At 45.4% G+C, this 25,997-nt stretch overlaps 1 protein-coding gene across 1 annotated transcript in view; it reads left to right on the top strand.

Moving 5' to 3' along the window:
- LOC138503226 (mucin-2-like) overlaps positions 1-25,997 on the top strand; it is a 61,535-nt gene that overhangs the window by 19,726 nt on the left and 15,812 nt on the right. Inside the window, exon 2 of the mRNA XM_069622812.1 lies at positions 21,438-21,529. Coding sequence (XP_069478913.1) covers positions 21,469-21,529 — 61 coding nt within the window. The 5' untranslated portion in view covers positions 21,438-21,468. The remainder of the gene's footprint in view (positions 1-21,437; positions 21,530-25,997) is intronic.

Raw genomic sequence — 25,997 nt, forward strand, 5'->3', positions numbered from 1 at the left:
GCTCTACCTCGTTTCAAAGGGCCTTACGGGTTCAAGCAGTTTCACTGTTGATTCACTGCCCACCTTGTAATGAGGACCTAAGTCTTTTCACAGGTGATCTTTAAATCCCCTATTGCCTCCCCCGCACATCTGCTTCATAGGCCTTAGTAACGGGGTAAAGCTGGTTGTCCCTAAACAAATACGGTCTGCTAAGTCTGGTTCATAGAGATATGTCTTTGCCCTTCGGATCCTAGTCCTTACCCTTCTTAATCGATGTTTTAATACCCAAATATTTGTCACTAAACTTAGGAACCACAGAAGGAAGACGTGCAGAGTTAGACTTGTCGGTAAGATGAAATGTGAATGCAGGTTGCCCACCGATGTTAGGAGACTCGGTCTTAACACCCGTAATAACTTTGTATAAACATAAGTCATGCATAAACTGCACTTTATTTGTACAATGTGCCAATATTACACCAGTACATAGACTTAAGAGCCCATGTTCTGTGCCCTCTGGACCACACAGCACTTGTTAATATGCTGGTGTTTGTTAATCAACGAGAAATATAAATGTTATGTTATGTTGATTTGTACCACACATTGCTACCAACACAGAGGCAGTCTCCAGGCGCTCACGTGGCTCTGCAAGAAAGAGGACGGGGGAGGGTTAGTGAGGGTTGAGGGATGGGATAGGTCCAGCACCAGGAGAAACTGGTGGCTATGTGTGTTGGCATGCAGCTGGCTTTGATTGTGTGCAGTGGCTTGTTGTATCCATAAGGGTGAAGTCCATTGCCTGGTCTTTTTGTTTTGTGTGTAGATTGGCTGGTGTTTAAGGTTGTGGTTACATGGTGGTATGGTCCAATGCCTTGGTAGTTTGTTGTGTGTAAGTGTTATGTGTGTTGGGTGTGTGTTTGTGTGTAGTTTGGCTAGCCCAAAGGCATGTATATCGTTTGTGATGTGTATTGGAGGGAAGCAGGAGTGGGATGGTTAGTGCATTATGAATTCTCAAAGTTCTTCAAGGTGGCTAGTCTTCTCAGTTCTATCTTGATGTGTTGCAAGGCTGATCTTCACAATTCACTCTAAATGTGACACAAGGCTAATCTTCACAGTTCTATCTAGATGTGACGCAAGGCTAATCTTCACAATTCTATCTAGATGTGATGCAGTCTAATCTCCACAATTCTATCTAGATATGACGCAAAGCTAATCTTCTCAATTCACTCTAAATGTGACGCAAGGCTAATCTTCAAAATTCTATCTAGATGTGCCACAAAGTAAAACTACGCAATTCTATCTAGATGTTATGCATGCTAATCTTCACAAGTCTATCTCGATGTGATGTAAAGCTAATCTTCAAAATTCTATCTGGATATGACACAAAGCTAATCTTCTCAATTCACCCTAAAGGTGATGCAAGGGAAATCTTCACAATTCTATCTAGATATGACACAAATCTAATCTTCACAATTCTATCCAGATGTGAAGTATGCTAATCTTCACAAGTTTCTCTAGATGTGTTTATGCGTAAGGTTACTTGAATAACCAATGCATAATAATAATAATAATAATAATAATAATAATAATAATAATAATAATTAAACAAATATATGTTACATCAAATCACAGTGTAACTCCTTGTGTAAACTCCTGTGACCCCAAATAGTGCAAATTCTATGCACACTGTTTTCTGATTCTCCCTTTCCCCCTTCGGCAAGTAGGTTTAAGTCTTGTAAACAGGGTGTGTTCAGAGGGGCGAGGCCCACCCTCTTTTCCCCGGGAACTCAGCCTGTCATTCAAGTCATAGTTTGGCTGCACTCAGAGCTGTTAGAACAAAAAAGAAATAACTTTTCAAGGTGTGCCACTCATTAGAGTTGTGTTACAAAAAAAGAAATAGATAGTGTGCACTGGTTGGTGAAAACACTTTTATGTGTATTTGGTTATTTTTCAGAAGAATGACAGTAAGGTTTCCAACACATGTTTCGAGCTTCGCTCTGCATCAGGGTTATACTGTAGTACTTTGGTGACATATAGCATGGTATCACCCAAAATGTTCAGTACATCCATAATACACATATTTGTACGTTTTGAATACAAACATATGGGATGACAATGAAACAAAACCAGAATCAAATAGACACAAATCTTCCATTAGTTAGAAACATATGAAGCAATTATTTTGCAAACATTGTATTCATAATGCTCATTCCATTCCATAGTGTGTTCCATATATTTAATGTGATGCCACAATATGCCGCATTGCTATAGGTTTTGTGAGGGGCAACATAACAATATATATCATTCTATGAAACCGTGTCCTGGCACATGTGTTGCTGTGACATAAGTTTGATAGAGCTGCTAGTTCTAAAATATGCACGAGTTGTAAAAGTATGAGATAATTTCTTGGAATGGAATGAACATTAGGAATACAATGTTTGCAAAATAATTGCTTCGAATTTCTGTAATTAATGAAATATGTTTGTCAATTTGTTTCTGTTTCTTTGTTCTGTTGTCATCCTATTTGTTTTTGTCCAAAATGTAAAAATATGTTTATTATGTACGTATTGAACTTACTGGTTGATACCATGATATATGTCACCAGATGATTATAATATAGCCCTGATGAAGAGTGAAGCTTGAAACACGTCTTGGCTACCTTACTATGATTATTCTGAAAAATAACCGAATACATTTAAAGGTTTTTCCACCCTCCAGTGTGCACTACCTCTTTCTTTTTTGTAAGAATACTCTAATGAGAGGTGCACCTTGATACTTTGTTTCTTTTGTGTTCTTCTTGGTTGACGTCAGGGAAGCGTCTCCATCAGTTTTTTACTGTGACCCCAGTTTACCCATTTTCCCAGGTGTTTAGCGCAGGCCTTTCCGATGCATTCAGAGCAGGGGGTGTGGTGGGAGATTCCCCGCTGGTCTCAGACGACAGGGGGCAGTGTGTGAAGCAGGGCTTATGATATGGGAATCAAAGGTATGTGTAGTGCTGGGGCTCGTCAAAATGGTCAGCTTCAAAAATAGTAAAATAATAAACAATACAATAATAACTAGGAGAAATGGGCAAAGAGTTCAAAGGATTGTAGGCTTTTCCTCATACCATGGTACATTTTGAGGCATGGCAATGCAGTTTACTGGTACAGCATCAGATGCAAATCTACTTAATATGCCACGTGATGAATTCTAGCAATCAAAATACATATTGATTGCCCAAGATCACAGGGCAACAATGCCATATTTTGGAGGGGATGAGAAGACTCAGCGTGCCTGGAGGGGATTTAGCAAGCTGAGCATGTATGGAAGTGTTGAAGGGCTTATAGATTAGTATGAGTGTTGATGGGACAGAGAGGAGCAGAAAGCTCGTGCCAAATAGGTTGAGGTCCTCCAGAAGAGCTGAACAGTCTAACAAAAATACTATTTAAATAGACTACAGACGAGTGGAAGATTTGTGCTGACTTTCTGGAGCCCGTACTGTGCTCACCGTTTGGTAATACGAGACTGCAAACCAGCTGATAACATAAGATGTGTGCCCATGGGCTTGTAAAGATAAGTTGATAGCTAGAAACGGGCTGAAGAGAGGGTGGGTGCAGACAACAACGATATTGGTGGTGTTTTCCCAGGTCCAGGATAACCTTAAAATGGCAGAGCTCACAGAGCTATCACCCATTTTTTGGGGGCGCACATGGGTAGAAACTACATGGGTAGGAGCAGCCCGCCAGCTCGAGCCTAGGTAGGCCTGAGTGAAGCAAGCGCATCAGAGAGGGCTGTGGGCTATTGCCACCTATGTACGCCGACGCCGAGGGTGTGAATACAACTTGCACCCCGGGGTTTGCCCGGGGTGCAAATAGGTCGTTTATTAACAGAGTCAGGCTGCGTGCATAATGTGCAAACCCAATCTCCCATAAAAAAAAAAAAGCAAGATGGCCACCACCATAGTAAATAGAAATGTGACTAAGTCCCTTTTGTATTAATATGGCAGCCACGGCCGGAGAGGAGCACCGGCACAAGAGCACAACTCACCAGTCCAGAAGGTAAGTGGGGATGGAGGGTGGAGGCGGGGAAGGGTGCACAATGTCTTTGGGGTAGAAAGGCTCCCTGTGGCCTCCCCAGCACCAATATGGCTCCACCCAGCAAAGGGCCTTGAGTGACTGGAAAATGTGAGCGGTACACAGTGTGTTCTCGCCCGCTTTTCCAGCCACCTGATTGGCTGTGCGTCCTTCACTGGTGCACATTTATATTATGTGCCCAAAAATCACACAGCTGCACATTAATGCCATCACATTGAGGTGCTCTGGTAGTGCTTTCAGTGAGATTAGAAATTGAGGGGGTGTGCTGACGCATAGAGATGCAATATTTGTGGGTGGAGCTAAAATGTGTCTGGTTCAGCCTCACATCCCAAGTAGCTGATAAACCTTTAAAAGAGGTGGGCCTATGTAATTGAAGGACTGACCTAACAGACCCTTTTTGTTATGTTAATGCTATTTGTAAAGCACTCATTCGCCAATAGGCATCTTGGCGCTAAGAATTAGAATATTACAGTTGTCAACTTCCGGCTACATTTCAGATGGTTCTGGACGCATCTCAGGGCAGGTGGCAGCCCATTCCACAGCTTAGCAGTGGATATAAAAAATGCTCGGCCACCTACTCTTAGAGGGGAAACCTAGGGACTACCACCAAGAACGCATCCACAGAACGAAAAGCCAGACTGGGGATATATGGGACAAACTTGTCACAGAGATAGTCTGCCCCCTGCTGATAATAATCCTGGTAAACCAGGCAGAGAGCCTTGAATTCCACACGGCTACAAACTGGAAGCCAATGCAGGGATCGTAAGATCGGGAAATATGCGTACCATAAGGTAGGTTTGCCACCTCCAGAGAATGCTAGCTACTGCAGCTCCTGTAATCAATGGATGAGCCCAACTAGCTGAGCCAAAAATAGGGCAATGTAGTAGTCTAATCTGCTAAGAACCAAAGAAGCCACAATCACAGGATGCAAATGTTTAGGCAAAAAAGGTAAAGTTTTCTGCAGTATTCTCAGCTGAAAATGGCCAGCTTTAGAGATTGTGTCAACTTGGGCAGCCATAGAAAGAGTGGAGGATATCATAACCCCTACATTTCTCACTGTCTCACTAAGAGGGGAAATTCACCAAGTGAAGGAGGCCAGAAAGAAGGAGTCCAACGAGTGGGATCAATGGGAGAGCACCACCAAGATCTCTTTTTTGTCCCCATTCAACTTCAGACAATTTTTCATCCACAGTCCCCCACCCTCCACGACCGCCAAGCACTGACTCAAGCGTGAGGACACCTCAGCCCCGGCAAGATCAAGTCAAACCAGAATCTGGGTGTCATCTGCATATGAGTACCACCGGAGGTCAAAGGAGCGGACAAGACAAACAAGAGGCTGAAAATAGATATTAAAAAACAATGGGGACAGCGTAGAGCCCTGTGGAACGCCATAGGTCAAAGAATAAGATGTGGAGAGAAAGGGAGGAAGAGAAAGGGATTGGCCTCTACCAGCCAGGAAAGAAGCAAACCAGGCCAGGACAGTCCTGGAGAGCTCCTCCAAGGCCAATCGGGATTGCAGGATAGAGTGGTCTCCAGTGTTGAAAACCCCTGAAAGATCTAACAGAATCAGGGCACTCACTCCTCTGCCATCAACCAGCCTGATCAAGTCATCAACAACAGAACCCAGAACACTCTCTGTATCTCCACCCGGCCGGAAACCAGACTGAAAGTGGTCAAGGAAATTTGAAGTTTCCAGAAAAGAAGGGAGAAGTGGAGACACTAGAGCTTCCAACAGTTTCATGAAAAAAGGTGAAAAAGATAGGGGTCGATAGAATGCGGAATGGTAATAGACTGCTTCAATTCAGCAGAAATGTAGCCGGTTTGGCAAGAAAGATCATTAACTTGAGCTACCCAGTGAATTATACCTGGCATAATGTCCCCCAGAACACTCAGTGGTATAGGATCAGAAGGAGCAGCAGATTTAAGCTGCATAGGAGATTTGCACAGAACTTCCGTCGCGAATATTGGAAAATCCGACCAATCCTGGGAAGGGACTGACTTAATCTCAACAGAATCCGCAGTATTGATGGCCTGATACATCATGCAAATACCGGCACAAATATTTCCAATTTTGGTAATGAAAAATATAGCCAGTGAATCACAATGTAGTTGTTTAGGAGCAACTACAGGAACAAGATTATCCGTGAATCACAACAGTGATTTATCTATTGAAAACAATTCATGTGGTGGATTTAATGCACTTTCGATTTTATGGGTAAAAAAGGCCTGTTTTGCTGCCACAATGGCAGTATGATCATCCTTAGTGCACTGGCAATAAATCACCTTTTCACCCGTCCCATATAAGTGACGCCATTTGCGTTCCACCTGTTTTACTATAAGGCAGAACGCTTTCAGTTCCTCCTAAAACCAAGCTTCAGATCAGTGATTACGGGAGTGAGCTAACTTCATGGGAGCAACTACTTCTGCCGCACGCCTCAGCACTTCTGTCAGAGAGGTTAAACTAATGTCGGTGCTAGTAGTATGTAGTAATGTGTGTGTGTGCTCAGCTGGTGACATCAGAGGTTCTTGCAGCCAGAACCTTAGTGCTTGGGTTCTGAGAGACTCTTGGGCAGTTGGAGCGAGAGTAGTTGGCTGGATGGGTGTGGGGGACCAGTGTTCATCATACATATGTACTTGTCTTGTGTCCCTACCTTCTTACCTGTGTACTTCTGAACCCAGAGTGTTTCGGTGACTAATGGAGAATAAAGCGTGAAAGTAACTTACCACAATCTCCTCCACCTCTGCTATTTCATAGTACACTGCTCTTGCATAATAGCTAAAAGATAAATTGGATCAGCAGAATAGTTGTCCCGCTGTGCGGCTAATATTGCAGGATTTGTAGGAGCAGGAATCGGAAGCTTCAATGTAATGAACTCTAGAAAGTGGTCAGACCAAGTCACAGGCTCAGCTGATAAAAAATCAGTTTTAGATTTATTTGCAAAAACCAAATACAAAATGTTACCCAACACATGGGCCAGCAGAGCTACAACTTGTTCCAAACCTAAATCAGTCAAGTCCTAAAAAAAAGGGAAAGGCAAGGGATATCTAAGCATTTATATTAAAAATTAACATCACCTATTGAGAATACTTCAACTTGCGCTAAGCTGTCAAGTCTAAAAAGGGGGTTAAAAACCCTCCATAAGGACCACGAGGCACGTAGTCAATAAAAGCAATGCTCTGAGCAAGATGGCGAAATACGAGCAATGAAAGGAAATACATACTACTTTAAAAAATACATATAATTAATGTACTGTAAATATATAGACAAAAATGAACATACTCAAATATAAAAGAACGAATCAAACCAAAATAGGTCAGCATATCATGCAGTCCCAGAGTTCTCTTGAAAGAAATCCATGATTGTTGTGGACGAATTAAAATCATTGTAATGATAACACTTTAATACAACGTGCTGCAAAAATCAAAAAATGCATTCTCTTTATCCCTTATGTGTTTATGATGGTTAAACCGCAGCATTAGCACATTATGCTCAACCCAACATAGGCCTATGTATGCAGCCAATTTAGGAATTTCCCAGGAGGTGCTCGAGCCCAGATTTTAGGGGAGTGTCATTGAAACAGTCAGTTTCGTAGCACAGAATGTGGGGTCCCCCGTGAACAATGCTGAGGGCCCCTGCCTCCAAGCTCATCATCAAAGCACAAGCCGCACCATAATCCAAGCCGGCCTAGAGCACCACACCTGCACAGGAGGCATGATGATACTGCACATTGCACTATGTTAAAGATATAACTATGTGTTTTAATCAAGCCTTGAACCTTCCAGAAGCAAGGGGGCTGTGTCTGGCTCCAGGCACCCACATGTACCAGCCAAATCCGTGCATGATCAGTAATATTATGCACAGTAATGAGATCATATGAACACATGTTCACATGTTCACTGGCATATACTGGCTCTGCTTGTTGGCTTTGACATTAATGCTAGTAAAAATATCCTGCCACAGGCAGAAATCATGTTATTGCTGGCTGCATACATTTTGCCCACTCCCATACCACCATGCAAGAATACTCTTCTGGTTGACTTTGCCATAAACGACAGTAAAATATCCAATGCTACAGTAAGGAAACATTTCATTGTGTGGTTGCACAAATGCCTCCACCCACCCTGTAAGAAAACACGTCATAGCAGTATTGCACCTTATGTGAGTAAACAATGCCACGCAACATAGAACATGTCCACTCTGCCTGCCCTTTATGCTGTAAACCCCAACCCCAAACCCCCTTCACGTAATAATATTCATCAAGTTAACTTTTTCCCAAAAATGCCAGGAAAACATGTACGAAAACGTCCATGTTCCAATGCTCCTTGCTCGTACCCCAACCTTGCATGCACACATTCATTCCCATTCGCCCACCAGTCACTCACCAAGTGGCGGCTGGTGAATTTTTTAATTGAAGGGGCATAAACATTTACCACAAATATGCTAGTGTGACCAAGCCTTGCGAGTGGACCCAATCCATACAAATGGGATCATGGGGTGTTTCTACCTCCGAGATAAATGTTTGAATAGTGGGTTAAAATGGTGTATTAGACAGCACACTTTATTCAAGAAATTGGGTAAAAAGCCAAAGCATTTGCAATTGGTTTTATAGGTTGACTACAAATCCAATAGATGCAATTCACCAACAGTGCAAAGGAATAGTAATGCTTTAATCAATGTATGCTTTGTCATTAAAAATGCAATGCCACTGAAAGCAAACAGGTCCAAACTGGCTGCACAATGTGTGCCTGTCTAGACACGTAATAGCACTTGTCATATTTTCTTTAGCCCTAATGATGCCCAGAAGAAAATGCCATGCCACAGTAAAATGTACCTAGAAAGGCTGCACCAAAATACCATTCTAACCACGTAATAACATTTATCATGCTTACTTTATTAGAAATGCCCAGTTAATAAAAGGCCAAGCTGCAGTAAGAAATGGCTATACAGACTGCACCAAAAAGCCAGTATAGTTGGTTAATACAACTTAGCATACTTGCATTATCAGAAATACCCAGTAAATAAAAGGCTAGACCACAGTAAGAAATGGCTAGACTGACTGCACCAAATGGTTACATGTGATTTTAGCAAATGATATAGTAACAAATGAAATAATAATGAATAAATAAAATATCTTTTTTTTTACTTGTGTGGGCCCCTGTTTCCCTAATCTTTTAACATCGCCCGGATACCCCCACACCTTTTAACGCTTTACCCCATCCCCCATATATTTATTTTTCAATATTTTTTCATTTGTAATTTTTTTCCATTCAAATCACTGCATACCCAACAAAATGCCAGTCTAGCCACATAATAACACTTAGGATGTTTACTTTATCATAGATGTCCAGAAACGAAGTAGTACCACAGTAAGAAATGGCAAGAGTGGCTACACCCAAAAGCCAGTCTAGCCAGCAATACAATTTATCATGCTTACTTTACTAAAGAAGTCCAGTTAAATAAATGTCATGTCACAGTAAGAAATTACTAGACTGGCTGCACCAAAGGCCCATCTAGCCACTAATAACACATATCATGCTTGCTTTATAATAGATGCCTATTAAAATGATGTTTTAGTGCACACCTCTGCCATTCACCCCACACATCCTCTTCCCATCACATGTCCTCCACCAACTCCCCAAATCCACTCCTCGGCCCAGCATTAAACACAAGCACACACATTCACACACCATTCCCTTGCTCATTTACACATGTACCCATTCACCATACACTCACACACATGCACAATCAGCTACCCATACATCATACATAATACAATCACTCATTCACACATATGTTATAATATACATGCACAAACATATTTACAAAAAATACATTTTTCATAGCTTTTTCAATGACTCTGTCACTCCACAGGATTCCTCTGTAGGCAGGCCATCCGACTCATGTGTTCCACACAGCAGAAATCTACTCTAGTTCCTGTCATGCACAAAGTAGAGGATCCCAAGGCCTCCATTTCACACCAACTGGAACCATGTACTGGTTGGGGTCTATGGGGGCACTCAGACATCAAAAAGAAATATTTAGTTTTTAAGTCTGAGGTAGCCTGAAGGACATGGGGTCGTGGGCCCCCCAACCCGAGGGCCTGCGAGGGCCCCACTAAACCAATAGAAACGGTAATAACATTGTTATTGATTGGTGTTGCAGAGGGTGCCATCCCCAGGAGCACCTGCATGCCAGTCGGCCCAGTCCTATGAGGTGTTCCTGGCATCCAGAAGCAGTACACTGGTAAGCATTTCTGAACCTGGTCATAAGAAGTTGTTCCTGATATTTGATGACTGCATGTTGGACTATAAGACGGAGCATAGTCTTGGGAGGATAGCTCAGGGGCAACGTGCTTGCCTTGGTAGCAAGACAACATGGAGCAACACAGGTTTGATCCCCGGGTCTGCGCTTTGAAACTTCTTGGTATTAAGCACGTTATAAATAACCAATTATAATAATAATAACATGGTCATAAGAGGTTTTTGCTGTCATATATTGACTAGACCTGTTATACAGAACTTGGGAATACAATGGTGTCCCTGGAATGTATGCCATTACGTTGGACGGTGGTATTTAGTAAAGGGAAGAACTTCATGAAAATATCAAGATGATTTGTGGCACTCTTAAGGGACCAGTATTCCTGCTATGACTGTGACCTAGCTACACTTAAACGTAAGTGTAGGGCAGCTGAGAGGAAATGGAGGGCTTCCTGTTCATCCTCTGACAAACTGGCCTGTCGCCTGCTACAAAGGCAATATCGACTCTCTATCCTCACCAAGAAGAGAGTCCACATTCAAGGTCGTGTCTTTGCGGCATCTAACAACTCGGCCGAAAAATCTGCAAGGTGCTGGCCAACCCTGCTGCAGTCTCTACCCCTCCTGTTGCCTCCCAGGCTCTTTGCAATGCCCTTGCCTCTCACTTCATTTAAAAAACCCATCACATCCTGTCCACCCTATCCACCCCCACCCCTACTCTCCCCTCTCCATCTGTGCTTGCTGACCCTCCTTTAGCCATCCCCCACCATCCTTCTTGTCCTTTCCTATTTTCTCCCCTGACGAGGTCGCTAGACAAGTCCAATCTATGAAAGCCTCTTCATATCAGGTTCATCCCTGTTCCTCTAAAACCATGAAGGACCACATTGACACCCTCGCTCCGGTACTTGCTGATTTTTGCAACCACTCCTTTGCCTCAGGAGCCTTCCCCTCCCCTCTGAAGCATGCCCTTGTGCATCCTCTTCTCAAGAAACCCACAGCTGATCCTTCTTGTCCAGCTAACTATTGCCCAATTTCCATTACTCCCTTTCTGGGCAAACTCCTGGAAAAGTTGGCCATCTCTCAGCTTAACCTTCATTCCGATTCTGTTGGCTGTCTCCATGACCTCCAGTCTGGCTTCAGAGCTGCCAGAAGCACGGAAATTGCTCTCCTGAACATCTGTGAAGATCTTCTCTCCAACCTTGACTCTAACATTCCCTCTGTCCTCATCCTCCTCGATCTCTCTTCTGCCTTCGACATGGTCAACCATACCATCCTGCTCACCCGTCTCTGTGAAAACCTGGGTATCACTGATCAGGCTCTGGCCGACTGACCTCTTTCCTATCTGATTGACCCTCCCAGGTCCAACTTGGGTCCTTCCTGTCATCTATCTTCCTACCTGTGGTGTTCCCCAGGGGTCTATCCTGTCGCCCTGGCTTTTCAACCAATACTTGCCAACTCTCGCCCACTGCATTGCCATTTTCTGCTAAAATGTCCAGTGCTATGCTGCCAACACTCAACTCATTTTCAGGCTGCCCTTGGCCACCTCCTCGCCCTCTGTCATCTCTGATTGCCTAACTGCCATTCAAGATTGGTGTGCCGCCAATGATCTTTGTCTCAATGCCAGCAAGACTGAGATCCTCCTCATCGGCACATCTTCACCGTCCTTTCCCCTCACTCTCTGGCCAGCTTCCCATGGCCCTCCTCCTAACCCGACCCGCGAGACTTCTTTGAATCCACCCTTTCCTTCTCCACCAACATCTCTGAGGTCTCTAAAAAGACAAACTTCCTACTGCACCTCCTCAGAGGTATTCTGCCTTTTCTCTTCTTTCCCCAGAAACTCATGGTATCCCAACCTCTGGTTCTCTCTAGGTTGGACTATTGTAACTTTCTAAATCTACCTGCCTCTACTCTCCGCCCTCTGCAACTAATCCAGAACAGGACTGTGAGACTTGTCCTTGGCCTCAAGCCCTGGGATCGTATCCCTCCAGCTCTGAAATCTCTCCATTGGCTCCCAGTGGATGCAAGGATTAAATCAAAACCCTCTGCATTGTCCACAAGGCTTTCTGGGGCCTGGGTCCAAAATATCTTCAGCTATCCCTCCGCAAATATCTCCCCTCTCAAGCTCTTCGCTCCTCTCCCTCTAACTCCCTCAGGGTCAGTTGTTTTCCAAAGAAACAAGCTGGGGGTAGATCTCTGTCTTCAGCTGGGCCTCCCGCTGGAACAGCCTCCCTGCCACTCTAAAACTTGAGGACAACCATCTCTGGTTCCGGAAGCACCTCAAGACCTTCTGCTTTTCTTCTGCCTTTGCTCCCCCTCTCCCCTGCTGATCTGTTCTCTCTTGGCACGTGCACCTGGCCACCCTCTGTCCTTCGGGCCAAGGTACCTGCTCACCCTGCCACCCTCCCGCATTGCCTCCAAGCCACCCCTTGCACTTGGGTCTGTATCTGTACCCATATAGCCCTCCCTTTTTCTTCTGGCACTTATCAGACCTACCCTGTCTGCTGCCTTAAACCTAGCAGTTGCAAATTGCTGGCTGCTCTACAACTGTTTGTTGCCTTTATTATTTATTTATTTATTATTATTTATCTGTTTCTCCTCTGCTTCGCACTTTCCACTTCTCCTCCCTTCCATGCACTTTTCCCCTCCCCCTCTCCCATGCACTTGCGCATTCTCAATGTCACTGGGCCTAGTAAGATCGCTGTTTTGTTCTCCCCTGTTCCCCTCCCTTGCCTTGTCGTGCTCTGAAACACTTGTGTACGAGCGCTATAGAAATAAAATATAAATATCAATGTCAATCCTAATTCACTCAGAGGCTGGCTGCGCCCCTGCATGGCTACCACAAGAACACAGGCCAATGCGAGCACGGGGGAGAGACTGGAGCTAGCAGAGGGTTAGCTGTCAGGTCTAGCACAGGAACATAGGAGTGGCTAAACAAAGGCATGGATGGGAATGTTTGGGGTGCATTAGTGATAAGGAGTGGGAATCCCCAAGGTAATGGACTGAGGTGAGTACAAGAAAGGGGCTAGGCTATTGCAAAGAAATGGATCTGGGTGAGCATGGGTGCAGCACAGGTACATAAACCAGTGGCAAGCACAGCAACATGTACCAGGTGACAGCACGGTGCAAGGTTCTAGAGGCTAGAGGCTAGATAAGGGAAATGAACAGGGGTGAACACAGGTGCAGCACAGGTAAATAAACTGGTGGCAAACACAGTCACATGTTCCAGGGGCCAGCACATTGCAACCTGCCAGAGTCTACATGGTAACACAGGGAAATGGACAGGGGTGAGCACAGGTGCAGTACAGGTAAATAAACCAGTGGCAAACACAGCGGCATGTACCAGGTGCAAGCACAGTGCAAGCTGGCAGAGGCTAGCATGAGGAAGTGAACAGTGGTGTGCACAGGTGCAGTAAAGGTACATAACCCAGTGGCCAGCACAGCCACATGTAATAAGGGCTAGCACAGTGCAATAAGGCAGTGGCTAGCATAGGGAAATGGACAGGCCCGAGCACAGGCACAGCACAGGTATATACACCAGTTGCAAACACAGTGACATGCACCAGGGGCCAGCACAGTGCAAGGAGCCAGAGGCTAGAGGCTAGCATAGGGAAATGGGCAGGGGCGAGCACAGGTGCAGCACAGGTATATAAACCAGTTTCAAACACAGCCACATGCACCAGGGGCTAGCACAGTGCAAGGAGCCAGAGGCTAGAGGCTAGCATAGGGAAATGGGCAGGGGTGAGCACAGGTACAGCACAGGCAAACCAATGTGTGGCAAGGAGAGCAACATGCAACAGGGGCCAGCACAGCGCAGGTAGAAGGAGGCTAGAGGCTAGCAAAGGGAAATGGATAGGGCTTTCCAGGTGAAAGCAGGCTTCTTCCGACCATGTCTCCTGCAGGCATATCACTCTGCCCGGCTAGCTATCGCCCAATCTCAATCATTCCCTGGGCACAGTCCTGGAAAAACGGATCTGTTGGTTGTCTCCATGACCATCAGTCTGGCTTCAGAGCTGCCAGAAGCACGGAAACTGCTCTCCTGAACATCCTTGAAGACCTGGTCTCCAAACTTTATTCCAACACCCCTTGTGTCCTCATCGTACTTGATCTCTCTTCTGCCTTTGACATGGTCAACCACGCCATTCTGCTCCACCATCTCTCTGATAACCTGAGTATCACCAATCAGGCCCTGGTGTGGCGAACTTCTTTCCTCTCTGATCAACACTCCCAGGTCTAACTTGGGTCCTTCCTCTCCTCTCTCTCTATCTCTACCTGTGGTGTCCCCCAGGGGTCTAACCTCTCTCCCTGGCTGTTCAACCAATACCTGGCACTTCTTGCCCACCACATTGCCACTCTCTGCCCCAACTTTCAGTGCTATGCGGATGACAAACAGCTCATTTTCAGGCTACCTTCGGCCACCTCCTCTCTGTCTCTCATCTCTGACTGTCTGTCTGCTATCCAGGAGTTGTGTGCCACCAATGACCTCTGCCTTAATGCCAGTAAGACTGAGATTCTCCTCATCGGCACACCCGCTTTCTCTTTTCTTATTACTCTCTGGGCGGCCTCTATTGGCCCTCTTCCGGCTCCCACCTGTGAGGCTAAAACCTCACGGTCATCTTTGACTCCACACTCTCCTTCTCTCCTCACATCTCTGATGTCTCTAAGAAGTCACACTACCAGCTGCACCTCCTCAGAGGTATTCTTCCCTTCCTCTCCTTCCCCCAGAAGCTCACTGTCTCCAGAGCTCAGGTTCTCACTAGCTGGACTATTGCAACGGCCTCCTTCTAAATCTACCTGCTTCCATTCTCCGCCGTCTGCAACTCATCCAGAACAGGACTGCAACACTTGTCCTTGGCCTCAAGCCCAGGGATCATATCTCTCCAGGACGGAAATCCCTACACTGGCTCCCAATGGCTGCAAGGATTAAGTTTAAAACCCTCTGCATTTTCCACAAGGCCTTCTGAGGCCTGGGGCCTCAATACCTTCAACTCTCTCTTCCTGTATATCTTCCTTCTCGAGCTCTTCGCTCATCTACCTCCAACTCCCTCAGGGTCAGTCACTTCTCCAAGCAATGAGTTGGTGGTAGATCTCTTTCCTCAGCTGGGGCCTCCTTCTGGAACAGCCTCCCTGCCTCCCTGAACCTTGATGAGAACCATCTCTGTTCTGGAAGCACCTCAAAATCGTCCTCTTTGCTTCTGCTTTCTCTCCTCCTCTATCCTGCGTAACTCCTGGTTCAAACTGTACTGGTCACCTGGCAACCCTCTGATCTCGGGCCAAGGTCCCCTCCCCTACTAGTTACACACCTGCACTGCCGCCAGGGAAAACCCTGCACTTGGGGACTGTGCGCTGTATCCCTACAGTCCCCCACTAGCACTTGACACCTGATGTGTGCACTTACCCTTACACTTGCCACCAGCTGGCCCTACTTATTGTATTGTTTATTTATTTTACTACCCCATGTACTTCACTGTCTCCACCCCCGTCCGATTCAGCACTTTTCCTCTTCCCCCTTCCCCTGCACTTTGCACGATCTGAATGACACCTGGCCTAATAGGATTGCTGTCTCTTTCTTCCCTCGTCTCCTGTCCTTTGCCACGTGGCACCTTGAAGCACTTGTGTATAGGTGTGTTATAAATGCCATATCATATCATATAGTTGTCAATCGGGACGTGCCAATCAGGGGCCAAGTTTTTACTGGATGGCTCATTAATGTTCCAAGACAGTACAGAGAAAAAATCATCAGTTCTTAGTCTCTTAACTGAGGGAAACAGAAGGGAGGAAGCTCCCCCCAGAGTTGAACCATCCATAATACAGATAGCAGAATTGAATGGCAACTATGGGCCCATTGCTATCAACCCCAGCCCCGGCTCGCATTTAGTTCAAAGCCATCATCAAACACAAGACGCTGGGGTAACATTAATGCAGCGGTAAACAGAATCCAATGCACCCCGTGAAATAGCTGTGGTTGGAGCCTTCGAGGCTGATCCAAGGCTTCTCTCAGACAATCCAGGATTTGCTGATAGTCATCTATTAAAGGCTAGACCTTGGCCCCTCCCACTAGAGCCGCCACAGGCGATGATGCAGGAGAGAAGTCCCCCAAAATAGGGTCGTGTCAGGCATCATGAAGATGACAGACTTAAAAAAATGTATCCGTATAAACCATAATTCCTTTGTTAGACAAGGCTTCTTTGCAGTTCCACAGGCAGCTCCTGACACAAGGATTAACAAAACCATACCTGACACCTCAGCCACCACAAAACATGCAATCCAACAATATTTGACAAGTTGTGCGAATACTGCTTGTGATGTCATTAACCTCCAATTTCTCCGACAGTGCCTTGACCAGGACATGCTTGTAAGCGTTCTTACTCCCATGTGTCCCGCCTTTAATAGAACATACAAGATTCATAGATCCCTGCCGCGGGTCTGGCTCAGTGGCTTTGGGTGGGGCAGACAATGAAATAGGTGAGATTCGCTTCTCCACAGAGGGTGCCAAAAGAACGGGGGGGGGGGCAATGTTGATATCATATCTATGACATCTTGGTGAGCAGTGCTCAGCTATGGCAGGGATGTGTATTATCTGTCTGACATGGGTAGCTTTACAGCAGGCCTGTGGTGGGGGGCAATGGCCAGGAAGCTGCCTTTTGATCAACCTGGAGGAAAGGCAACACCTTCTTCCAAGGGCACGTAAGCCCTCCCTGCAAAGAGGTTCCTTGGGAATTTGAGTTCCAAAGGTAGTCCGACATACCAAAGCATGCTGATCACTGCAGGTCTTTTGACGTCAGCAGACATGGGACATAGGGGGAGTTAGAGTACCCCCGAGGAGAGGGTTGGTCAGGAGAGGGGTTGCAGTAGCGTGGTTTGGACCTCTGACAACAGGATTGCTTAGGCCTGAACATATCTTTCAAAAGAGACCTTGGAAAAAAACAAATTATATTGAAGTTGTATTACTTCATGAGTGGGCATCTTGATGCCATCATCAATACTGCATGCCACACACCATGGAAATGTTTAATCTATAGCTAGTTTCTGATGATAATAAAACTCCAGGGAGCATGCTTTTCTGACAAATGCTCCAATGCGAAATGTATTTCCATCATATCGGAGTATCTCCTTCATTTGATACACTTCTATTCAATCAAATTTACTTGTTTTTGCAGGATACTCCCTACCACAGGTTGCTGCTTCAAAATGTTGCCAATAACAGTCTAAACAAGTACCAACTTAGTCTTACTCAGTCGAGGTATGGCACTCAGACGAGTTTTGAGATGAACCAAAGTGTAGCACTAAGACATGTCATAGGGTGGCCATCGTATGGCATCTGGACGAATCTCCGAGGGTAAGCAGTACTGCATTATACCAAAAGGATTCTATATAGCCAGCGGCCAGAATTTAGCAACACTCTGATCCCATCACCTCCTTAAATCCTGCTGCATCTGTGCAACCAATTGATGCAGCCAGGACACATGGGTACGTATCACTCTACCTGCTTATGGATTCTAGCCAAAGGCACAGCTACCCACCGATATCATGCACTACTCTAAGACACTGCACTACACCTCTGACATTAGAATGTAATTTACCCCCACAATAGAAATACAGTCTATAGTTCAAACATAATGCTTTCAACTGCTCTTGCATACTCTCCAGACCACATCTCAGCACCCATCCACTACATGCACTACCCTAAGACACACTGCACAACTCCTCTGTCATTAGAATGCAGCCATCGCTCATGAACACAATTCGACCTAGCTGCTCACATTATGTATCTCCTGCTCTTGCATACTCTCCAGACCGCATCTCAGCACCCATCCACTACATGCACTACCCTAAGACACACTGCACAACTCCTCTGTCATTAGAATGCAGCCATCGCTCATGAACACAATTCGACCTAGCTGCTCACATTATGTATCTCCTGCTCTCGCATACTCTCCAGACCGCATCTCAGCACCCATCCACTACATGCACTACCCTAAGACACACTGCACAACTCCTCTGTCATTAGAATGCAGCCATCGCTCATGAACACAATTCGACCTAGCTGCTCACATTATGTATCTCCTGCTCTCGCATACACTCCAGAATGCATCTCAGCACCCATCCACTACATGCACTACCCTAAGACACACTGCACAACTCCTCTGTCATTAGAATGCAGCCATCGCTCATGAACACAATTCGACCTAGCTGCTCACATTATGTATCTCCTGCTCTCGCATACTCTCCAGACCGCATCTCAGCACCCATCCACTACATGCACTACCCTAAGACACACTGCACAACTCCTCTGTCATTAGAATGCAGCCATCGCTCATGAACACAATTCGACCTAGCTGCTCACATTATGTATCTCCTGCTCTCGCATACTCTCCAGACCGCATCTCAGCACCCATCCACTACATGCACTACCCTAAGACACACTGCACAACTCCTCTGTCATTAGAATGCAGCCATCGCTCATGAACACAATTCGACCTAGCTGCTCACATTATGTATCTCCTGCTCTTGCATACTCTCCAGAACGCATCTCAGCACCCATCCACTACATGCACTACCCAAAGACACACTGTACAACTCCTCTGTCATTAGAATGCAGCCATTGCCCATGAACACAATTCGACCTAGCTGCTCACATTATGTATCTCCTGCTCTTGCATACTCTCCAGACCGCATCTCAGCACCCATCCACTACATGCACTACCCTAAAACACACTGCACAACTCCTCTGTCATTAGAATGCAGCCATCGCTCATGAACACAATTCGACCTAGCTGCTCACATTATGTATCTCCTGCTCTCGCATACTCTCCAGACCACATCTCAGCACCCATCCACTACATACACAACACCTCTATCCCTAGAATGCAGCTTTTCCTCATGACAAAATGTGGTGTAGGTGCACACATAATGCCTCTCCTGCCCTCACATGCTTCTTCAGACTACCCCTCAACACACTTCCACTACAAGCACTAAGACACATTGCACAACACCTCTGTCATTAGAATGCAGATATACGCCACAGTACAGCTGCACACATAATGTCTCTCCTGCTCCCACATACTCTCCAGACTACCTCTCGGCACCCTTCCATTGCATGCACTACTCAAAAACACATTACACAACACCTCTGTCATCTGAATTAAGCTATCCACCACGATAGAAATGTGGTCTAGCTGTACACATATTGTCTCCTTGCATACTCCCCAGACTACCTTTCTACAACCTATAGACATGCTGGCTCGACTTAGGTGACTAGCAGGAACGTGGCTATCCCTACCTTTGAATTGGTTAAAATGCACACATGCATTCTATAACCCTCTGACGAAGTCCTCACACCTGGATTTCAGTCCCCCAAGAACGTTCAGCCTACAGCACGTTGAGACCATGCCAAAGGTGAAAGGCACTATACAAATGACACATTCCAAAACATTACTCATTTTATCAACTGTGGATGAATGAAAGGCAGAGCAACACATACCTTTGCCCATTCCCCAAGATCTCTGGAGATATGCATAGGCGTGAACCTGTTGTTTTTAGATGCAAGCGTAATCAGCTTGTGAACATAACTCTTGAGCATAAATGTTCCAAAGAGCGAGTAATGAGAACAAACCTCCGCCCAATTTCTCACATTACATCACTAGTGAGAAGCAGTTGCGATGAAGCAGCTTGTAGAAAAATGTGCATGTCATATGATGCAGTCATAGATGCACATTTGCAATTCTTGTGTAGTATTTGCAGATGTATTCACACTATAAATGCAGGACAGTAAGCACCAGAATGCAATGTAAATTCAGGCTAAAAGAAGGACATGGCGACTATTTCACTATTGAAAATGCACAACGTGAGATTGCTCTAAAGTGCCTAATGAGTTATGCTACGTTTATGATATAAAGACACAGCACAGAAGAGAATGTGCCAACACGTGTTTCAACCAATGGGTCATCATCAGGACTTCTGCTCACAGAATTCAGGCGACATCAAGTACAATGTTAAGTGCTGTCGCAATTAATAGACCAAATAGTTCTTGAAATTAGTGACGCGGCTCTATTAGAGCTCACGGTTTCAGTAGGCAAATAATAGCATTCTGTATAAACTCACAAAAAAACTGCTTCAATGGTAGCCTGAATTCTGTGAGTGCCTGCAATTGAAGCAGTCCTGATGACGACCCATTAGTCGAAACACGTGTTAGCTGGTCAAATTCATGCTTTCAAGTTCTCATGAAATTAAATGTTTAATACTTATTTCTACATTGGTGTTTTGGTCAGAAATGAGCATTTCTTGAGTTTGATGCACTTCATAACATTTAATGACTGACTTGGCATCGCTGCATTGAAATGTTCCTAATTCATACGTTGCCACTAGTGCAGTTGTTAAGAATAGAAACCCCTCTTTGTGTACTATACATTAGGTCTTTGCCTTGGACCAGGGTCACACACTGGTTTCTAGCACTGCTGCTCTTGGCAGGTACACTTATTGTTATGGTAGCTCACATTTACGTTGGATCGTTGTTTATTTTCTTTGTTAATGTGAAAATAGAACTTTCTTTAACCCCTTAAGTGCCAAGGACGGGTTTGCTAGTCTTTTTTGCATAGACTTGCATAATAGCCTGGCACTTAGCAAAGTCACATTTTTTTTTGCAAACGTTGCTCTAATGTTTTTTTGGTACAGCGTATTTGCTATGAATGTTTTAATTGTGAAGGTTTTTGCTGTGGCTGGTGTTTTATCTTGGGTACATTTTCATACTACAGGTTTTTATCCAGGGAACTTTTTCCTGCCACAGATTTTATCCTTGGATTCTTTTTACTATAGCAGGTTTTTTTTATATCTTGTGGCAGGTCATTTGCCAGGTTTTTTTTTATTTTATAGCAGGTTTTTAGCCAGTGCTGTTTTTATTGCAGATTTTTTGCTGGGGCACTTTTTCCTATTTTAGCTTTTTAGCCAGTGCTGTTTTTATGGCAGCTTTTTTGGCTGGGGCACTTTTTCCTAGGCAGCTATATGCACAGTGGTTAGAATGGCTCCCATACATTGACTGGTCAATTACCCCACCAGAGGGGTTCCCTGCGACCTCACTGGTGTGAATCCCCCACTAACCCTTCAGACCAATAACCAAAGGCTTCATGTGATTGTTTTCAGGTGTGAGACGAAAGACCGGCCTGTGAAAGAAATGAAGGTGCTCCTGGGACTCACACTGCTCCTCGCCTGCGTTGTACCTACATTATCAGACAGTGAGTACCACATTCCACATTGCACACTGTCCCTTGTTAATCCTTGGTATGAGCAACTCGACCAATCAGGTGCTTAGAGTGGGCTCCTAGATCTGGAGAGTTTGGAGGGACCCATCACTGATCTTCCTAATCCTTGCTAACCTGCATGGGGCCTGCATCGAGTTGCTTAGCCACAGCTGCTCAAACACATCTCTTTGATCAGTGTGTCTGCTACCTGCAGAGATTACCTGGAATATTGCTCCCCACCCCCCCCCCCCCGCTGTGTTGCAGAACTCCATGGTCCATCATGCACTAGCATTACAAGATTCCCTTTATTGGGTGTTATAGGCAGAATTTGAGGACATGACTCATAGGCCATATTTGTAGCCCTGGACTGATGGGTTGGAAGTTGTTAGCCTAAGAGGGACCAGGGGTATTGCTAGGTCTGGAAAAGATCTGGGACTACGCTAATGTTGGGACTCGGGGCTAGCTAGCCTTTTAGTTGTAGCCCCGTTTTTTCTATCTGGGGCTACAACCAAAAGACCTGGAGAAATAGCTCCTTCAGCCTCCCATAGCAACGCCTCCTCTCTTTTGATTCATCCAAATGTGTTATCATGTGCAACGTTATCATAGTTCTACCACAGCCCTGGGTGGCTGAGCTGCCCCTTGCATTAGCAGTTTAGATGCCTGGTTCAGTCTCTGGGGGGCTCTTCGCGTGCCACCTGCCACCATTTTCCAGATTTAGGTCTGGGTGGGGAGGGGAGTGCTCGAGGCAGCGACCCCCCAGTTAAGTCTTGTTCTTCTTCTCCTTTCTATCTCCTCAAAGGTCTTTTTTCAACTGTCCTTTGTTTTAAATCCTCTTTGGATTCTTGTCTTCCCTGCCCAGCCCATTCTTCGGCAGGGGAGTTCTGTCCTATTGTTATTTTCTTTTTCTTTTCTTGAAAACATTCCATCCAGCTCCATGATGTGCTACACACACACACACACACACCTACTAACCGGGCCTTGTGGGGCCACAGGGTACATAAGGCCAGTGAACACTGTTGTTGCTTGTTGTGTGACCGACTGACTGACACTTAAAATAATACATTTGCTCAAATTCCTCATTATAATCAAACTGACCCTCAAACTGAGCCTAAGACAATAGGTGGCAGGGCTCAGAAACAAGTGCCATGTTTGAGCCCTGGCAAATACCCCCACAAAGTAAGCACTGCAACTACGGCACTGATTCTGGCCAGGCTTTACCTGTCCATCTTGTCATAAATCTATGGACATGGACTGCAAATGGGTCATACTCTTCTGCACAGTTTACACCCTAATCAACATTGTATTTGGAGGTTCTGCTGCATCAAAGTCTGCTTGAACTGTTTGCCATTTTGTAGCTATGACAACTCCTATTCTTTAACTTTTCCTCTTTCTGTGAAAGGATTTATAGGGGCTTTCTTTGCCCCCATCCACCCATTCCCTTGGGTTCCAGTTTCACATTCTAGAATGCTCTCTACTTCCTTCATTAGAAATCATTTTACCATATTCACCGGGAATCTCTTTTCCATAGTTAATAGAGCTGACTTGACTCTGTTCTTGCCATATATTTCTAAGCCTAAGAACTAGCACAAGATCACCAGATTCCTTGACTGGATTCCAAGAGGGCTGTGCTCTACCGTCTCATAATGCTGCGAACAATGCAGAGAACCACTGAGAAAGCTGCAAAACTTTATGTTGAGCAAGGAAAGGTCCGGAATGACTATGAAAAGAGGGTAGACATTGATAGGGAAAAGGCCCAACACTTTGGAGGTAAATCGATTTGGATCAAGTAGGTAGCCATAATAACAGAATTCAAAAAGCGGAAGCATAAGAAGCAGTGAGGGGCCGAAGACACTAACAGTCTCATTCTATTGAGGGGTGGGACTTGTGGAACAACACATGGACAAAGGCTATCAGCATCTTGCTGAACATCCACCAAATTTGCCAATGGTTTCCTGCAATGGCCGAAGTTTGCCTATAGGGGTTGGCGCATGCAACAGGAATACTGCCAGCCTCTCAGTGGGATCAACATTTTGATGCTCCCGGAAGGGCTTGATCCCTATAGACTGGTCTAGCATGTTTAAGTCTGCCAAATAATCTGGTGCAGTCCATTTGGTTCAATAGTCATGACAGAAGCATGCTTTTCATGGTGGCTGCCATTACTGATCTCTGCCGGAACATATTTGTTATGCCCGAAGGAACCCCAAAGGGGGAGAATATTTGTACATGAATGGTGCAGGGAATTATGGGAGTCACATATATAGGTTGGGAAGTCGTAAAGGGCCTCATTATAGGTGTTCCGGTCTGGGATTAACGTGCCAGAAATTCCATTTACTGTCATGTTTCCGGACCAGCAAACTACATGTTTGATGGTGGGGTGGCCTGATTTACCTCCAGCCAAAAGCTGGCGGTAACTCAGGCACCCCACCTACAAAACATCAGCTAATATTACCGGGACCAGCATTAACATTGCCGGTAATACCGGCAACACCCCATAGAGTGCTATGGAACCCCATGGAATGGGGATTTACTTACCCTTACTGGCACTTGTAATCCGTCGGTAATTCTGGCAGAGCAGATGCTGGGAATGGTAATTCCGTGTGGTGGTATTCTTACATATAATGAGCCCCAATGAATGGAAAGGACTGAATTATAAGGCCGAGGGACGGATCACTCTTGAAATGGTGGGTATGGAAAGTGGTAAACACAGAGTAGGGATCTATTCTTCTTAGATGCCAGTAACGCACCTAACACAAAAGATAAATAGGAAGCAAACACTGTATGCAGAGTTCATTGTAAGGAAAGGAGGTGATACTCGTGGTGCCATGGGAAAGTCCTAGAGATCCAGAGCATTTGGTGCACTAAATTCTGCTCGGGAGGCAACAAAGGCAATGTTGGTCCATCCCCTTCTGACGGTTGCATGAGGAGTGTTGAGTTCTGTCTTGTAGGCCATGTCCACAGTCTGCATCTGGGAGTACTGCAACCAGTTCTCAAGGTGGCATCTGCAGTTATGTGTCCGGTTCTGAAGGTCACAAGGCTAGAGTATTATGACCAGTTCCAGAAGCCACACCTGGAGCTCCCTGTGCAGCCCTATGGGACTGCCTCAAAGTGTGGACCCAGTTCTAGATCAGACCTGAAGAAATGTGTTCTTAAAAGTTCCTTAGTCTCTTGAGGGCACAGATCAAGGGATTGCAACCTTTGGGTCTCCAGGTGGGATGGATTGCTACTCTTATCAGCCCTAGCCAGTTTAGTCAATAGTGAAGGATCATGGGAATCATAGTCCAAAACATCTGCAGAGCCACAGGTTGCAGACCCCTGCTCTAGAGGATACAAACAGATGGGAGACAGATTTGAGACAGGGGGTGACGATTGTGCACTGCTTAAACCACACGCCGGCCTGGAGGGACCAGCATATTTATAGATGTAAAAATGCAGCGGAAGGGGAAGGAGAGAGGAGACAGTGAGATCCATAAACCTAAAAGGAACATACCCAGTACACGCGGCGAGGTACTCCTTGGGGTAGAAGGTACAAGATGGGACGATAAACCCATCTTTCAAACAGAGGTTCTGCATACTTGGAACATCCTCTAGCAGGGTGGATAGAGGACAGGAGTAGAGGAATTCAAACGGACCTGCACAGGAAAAGAGCAAGCCTTGGGGTCGACTAAGGAAATCATTGAGGACAAGTAGGGCCTGTGTGGCATGAGCAAGCAGGGCACCAGTGCTGGACTGGCCTACATGGAAGTACGGACAATTTCCCGTGGGCCTCTGGACAATTGGTGCGCGCGCACGTGTGTCTGTGTGTGTGTGTGTGTGTACTCTAGTTTTTGGGAACTCCCCACATCCACTTGAATTAAAGAGGTCTGTTCTAAAGCTTCTAGTATGTTGTCCCTCACTCTTAACGTATATGTCAGATTTGTGTTATGTTTCACTGTTCTTAATCTTATGTAGAGACACGTGTGGTTAGACCCATTTTTCAGAATGTTCTTGTATGAGAAGGTCCCGAGACCTCACTTATTAGGGTTGGCCTTCTCACACAGCATAACACCATAGTTGCCAACGTGACTCATTCCATTCTGCAGGTGCGTATCCAGTAATACTTTTTTCTTTGCATTCTGGGACTTGCAGTCTGAGTTTTATAATTGAAAAAGTGGAACTGCATGTCCCAGAATGCAAAGAAAAACAAAACAGGACTGGGTAAGCATCTACAGATTGCATCACGCCTTGAAACACTTGTGTATAGGCGCGTTATAAATGTCATATCATATCATTTCCAGGGCCACATTTGGTTCCCCGTCCACTCGTGCACGGCACGGCACCTATTGAGGTTTTCAGTGTTTGAGTTTTCACCTCCTAGAGGTTATTTCTGTTTCATGGCCGTGGCCCGAGGTTGCGCAGTCAAGCCGCCTGTTATGATGTGAACTTGGACGCACTGCCGTTTCACTAATGTACCCCCCTCCCCCTC

Source organism: Ambystoma mexicanum, chromosome 11 (genome assembly GCF_040938575.1).
Source record: "Ambystoma mexicanum isolate Mex_15411 chromosome 11, UKY_AmexF1_1, whole genome shotgun sequence".
Lineage (NCBI taxonomy): Eukaryota > Metazoa > Chordata > Amphibia > Caudata > Ambystomatidae > Ambystoma > Ambystoma mexicanum.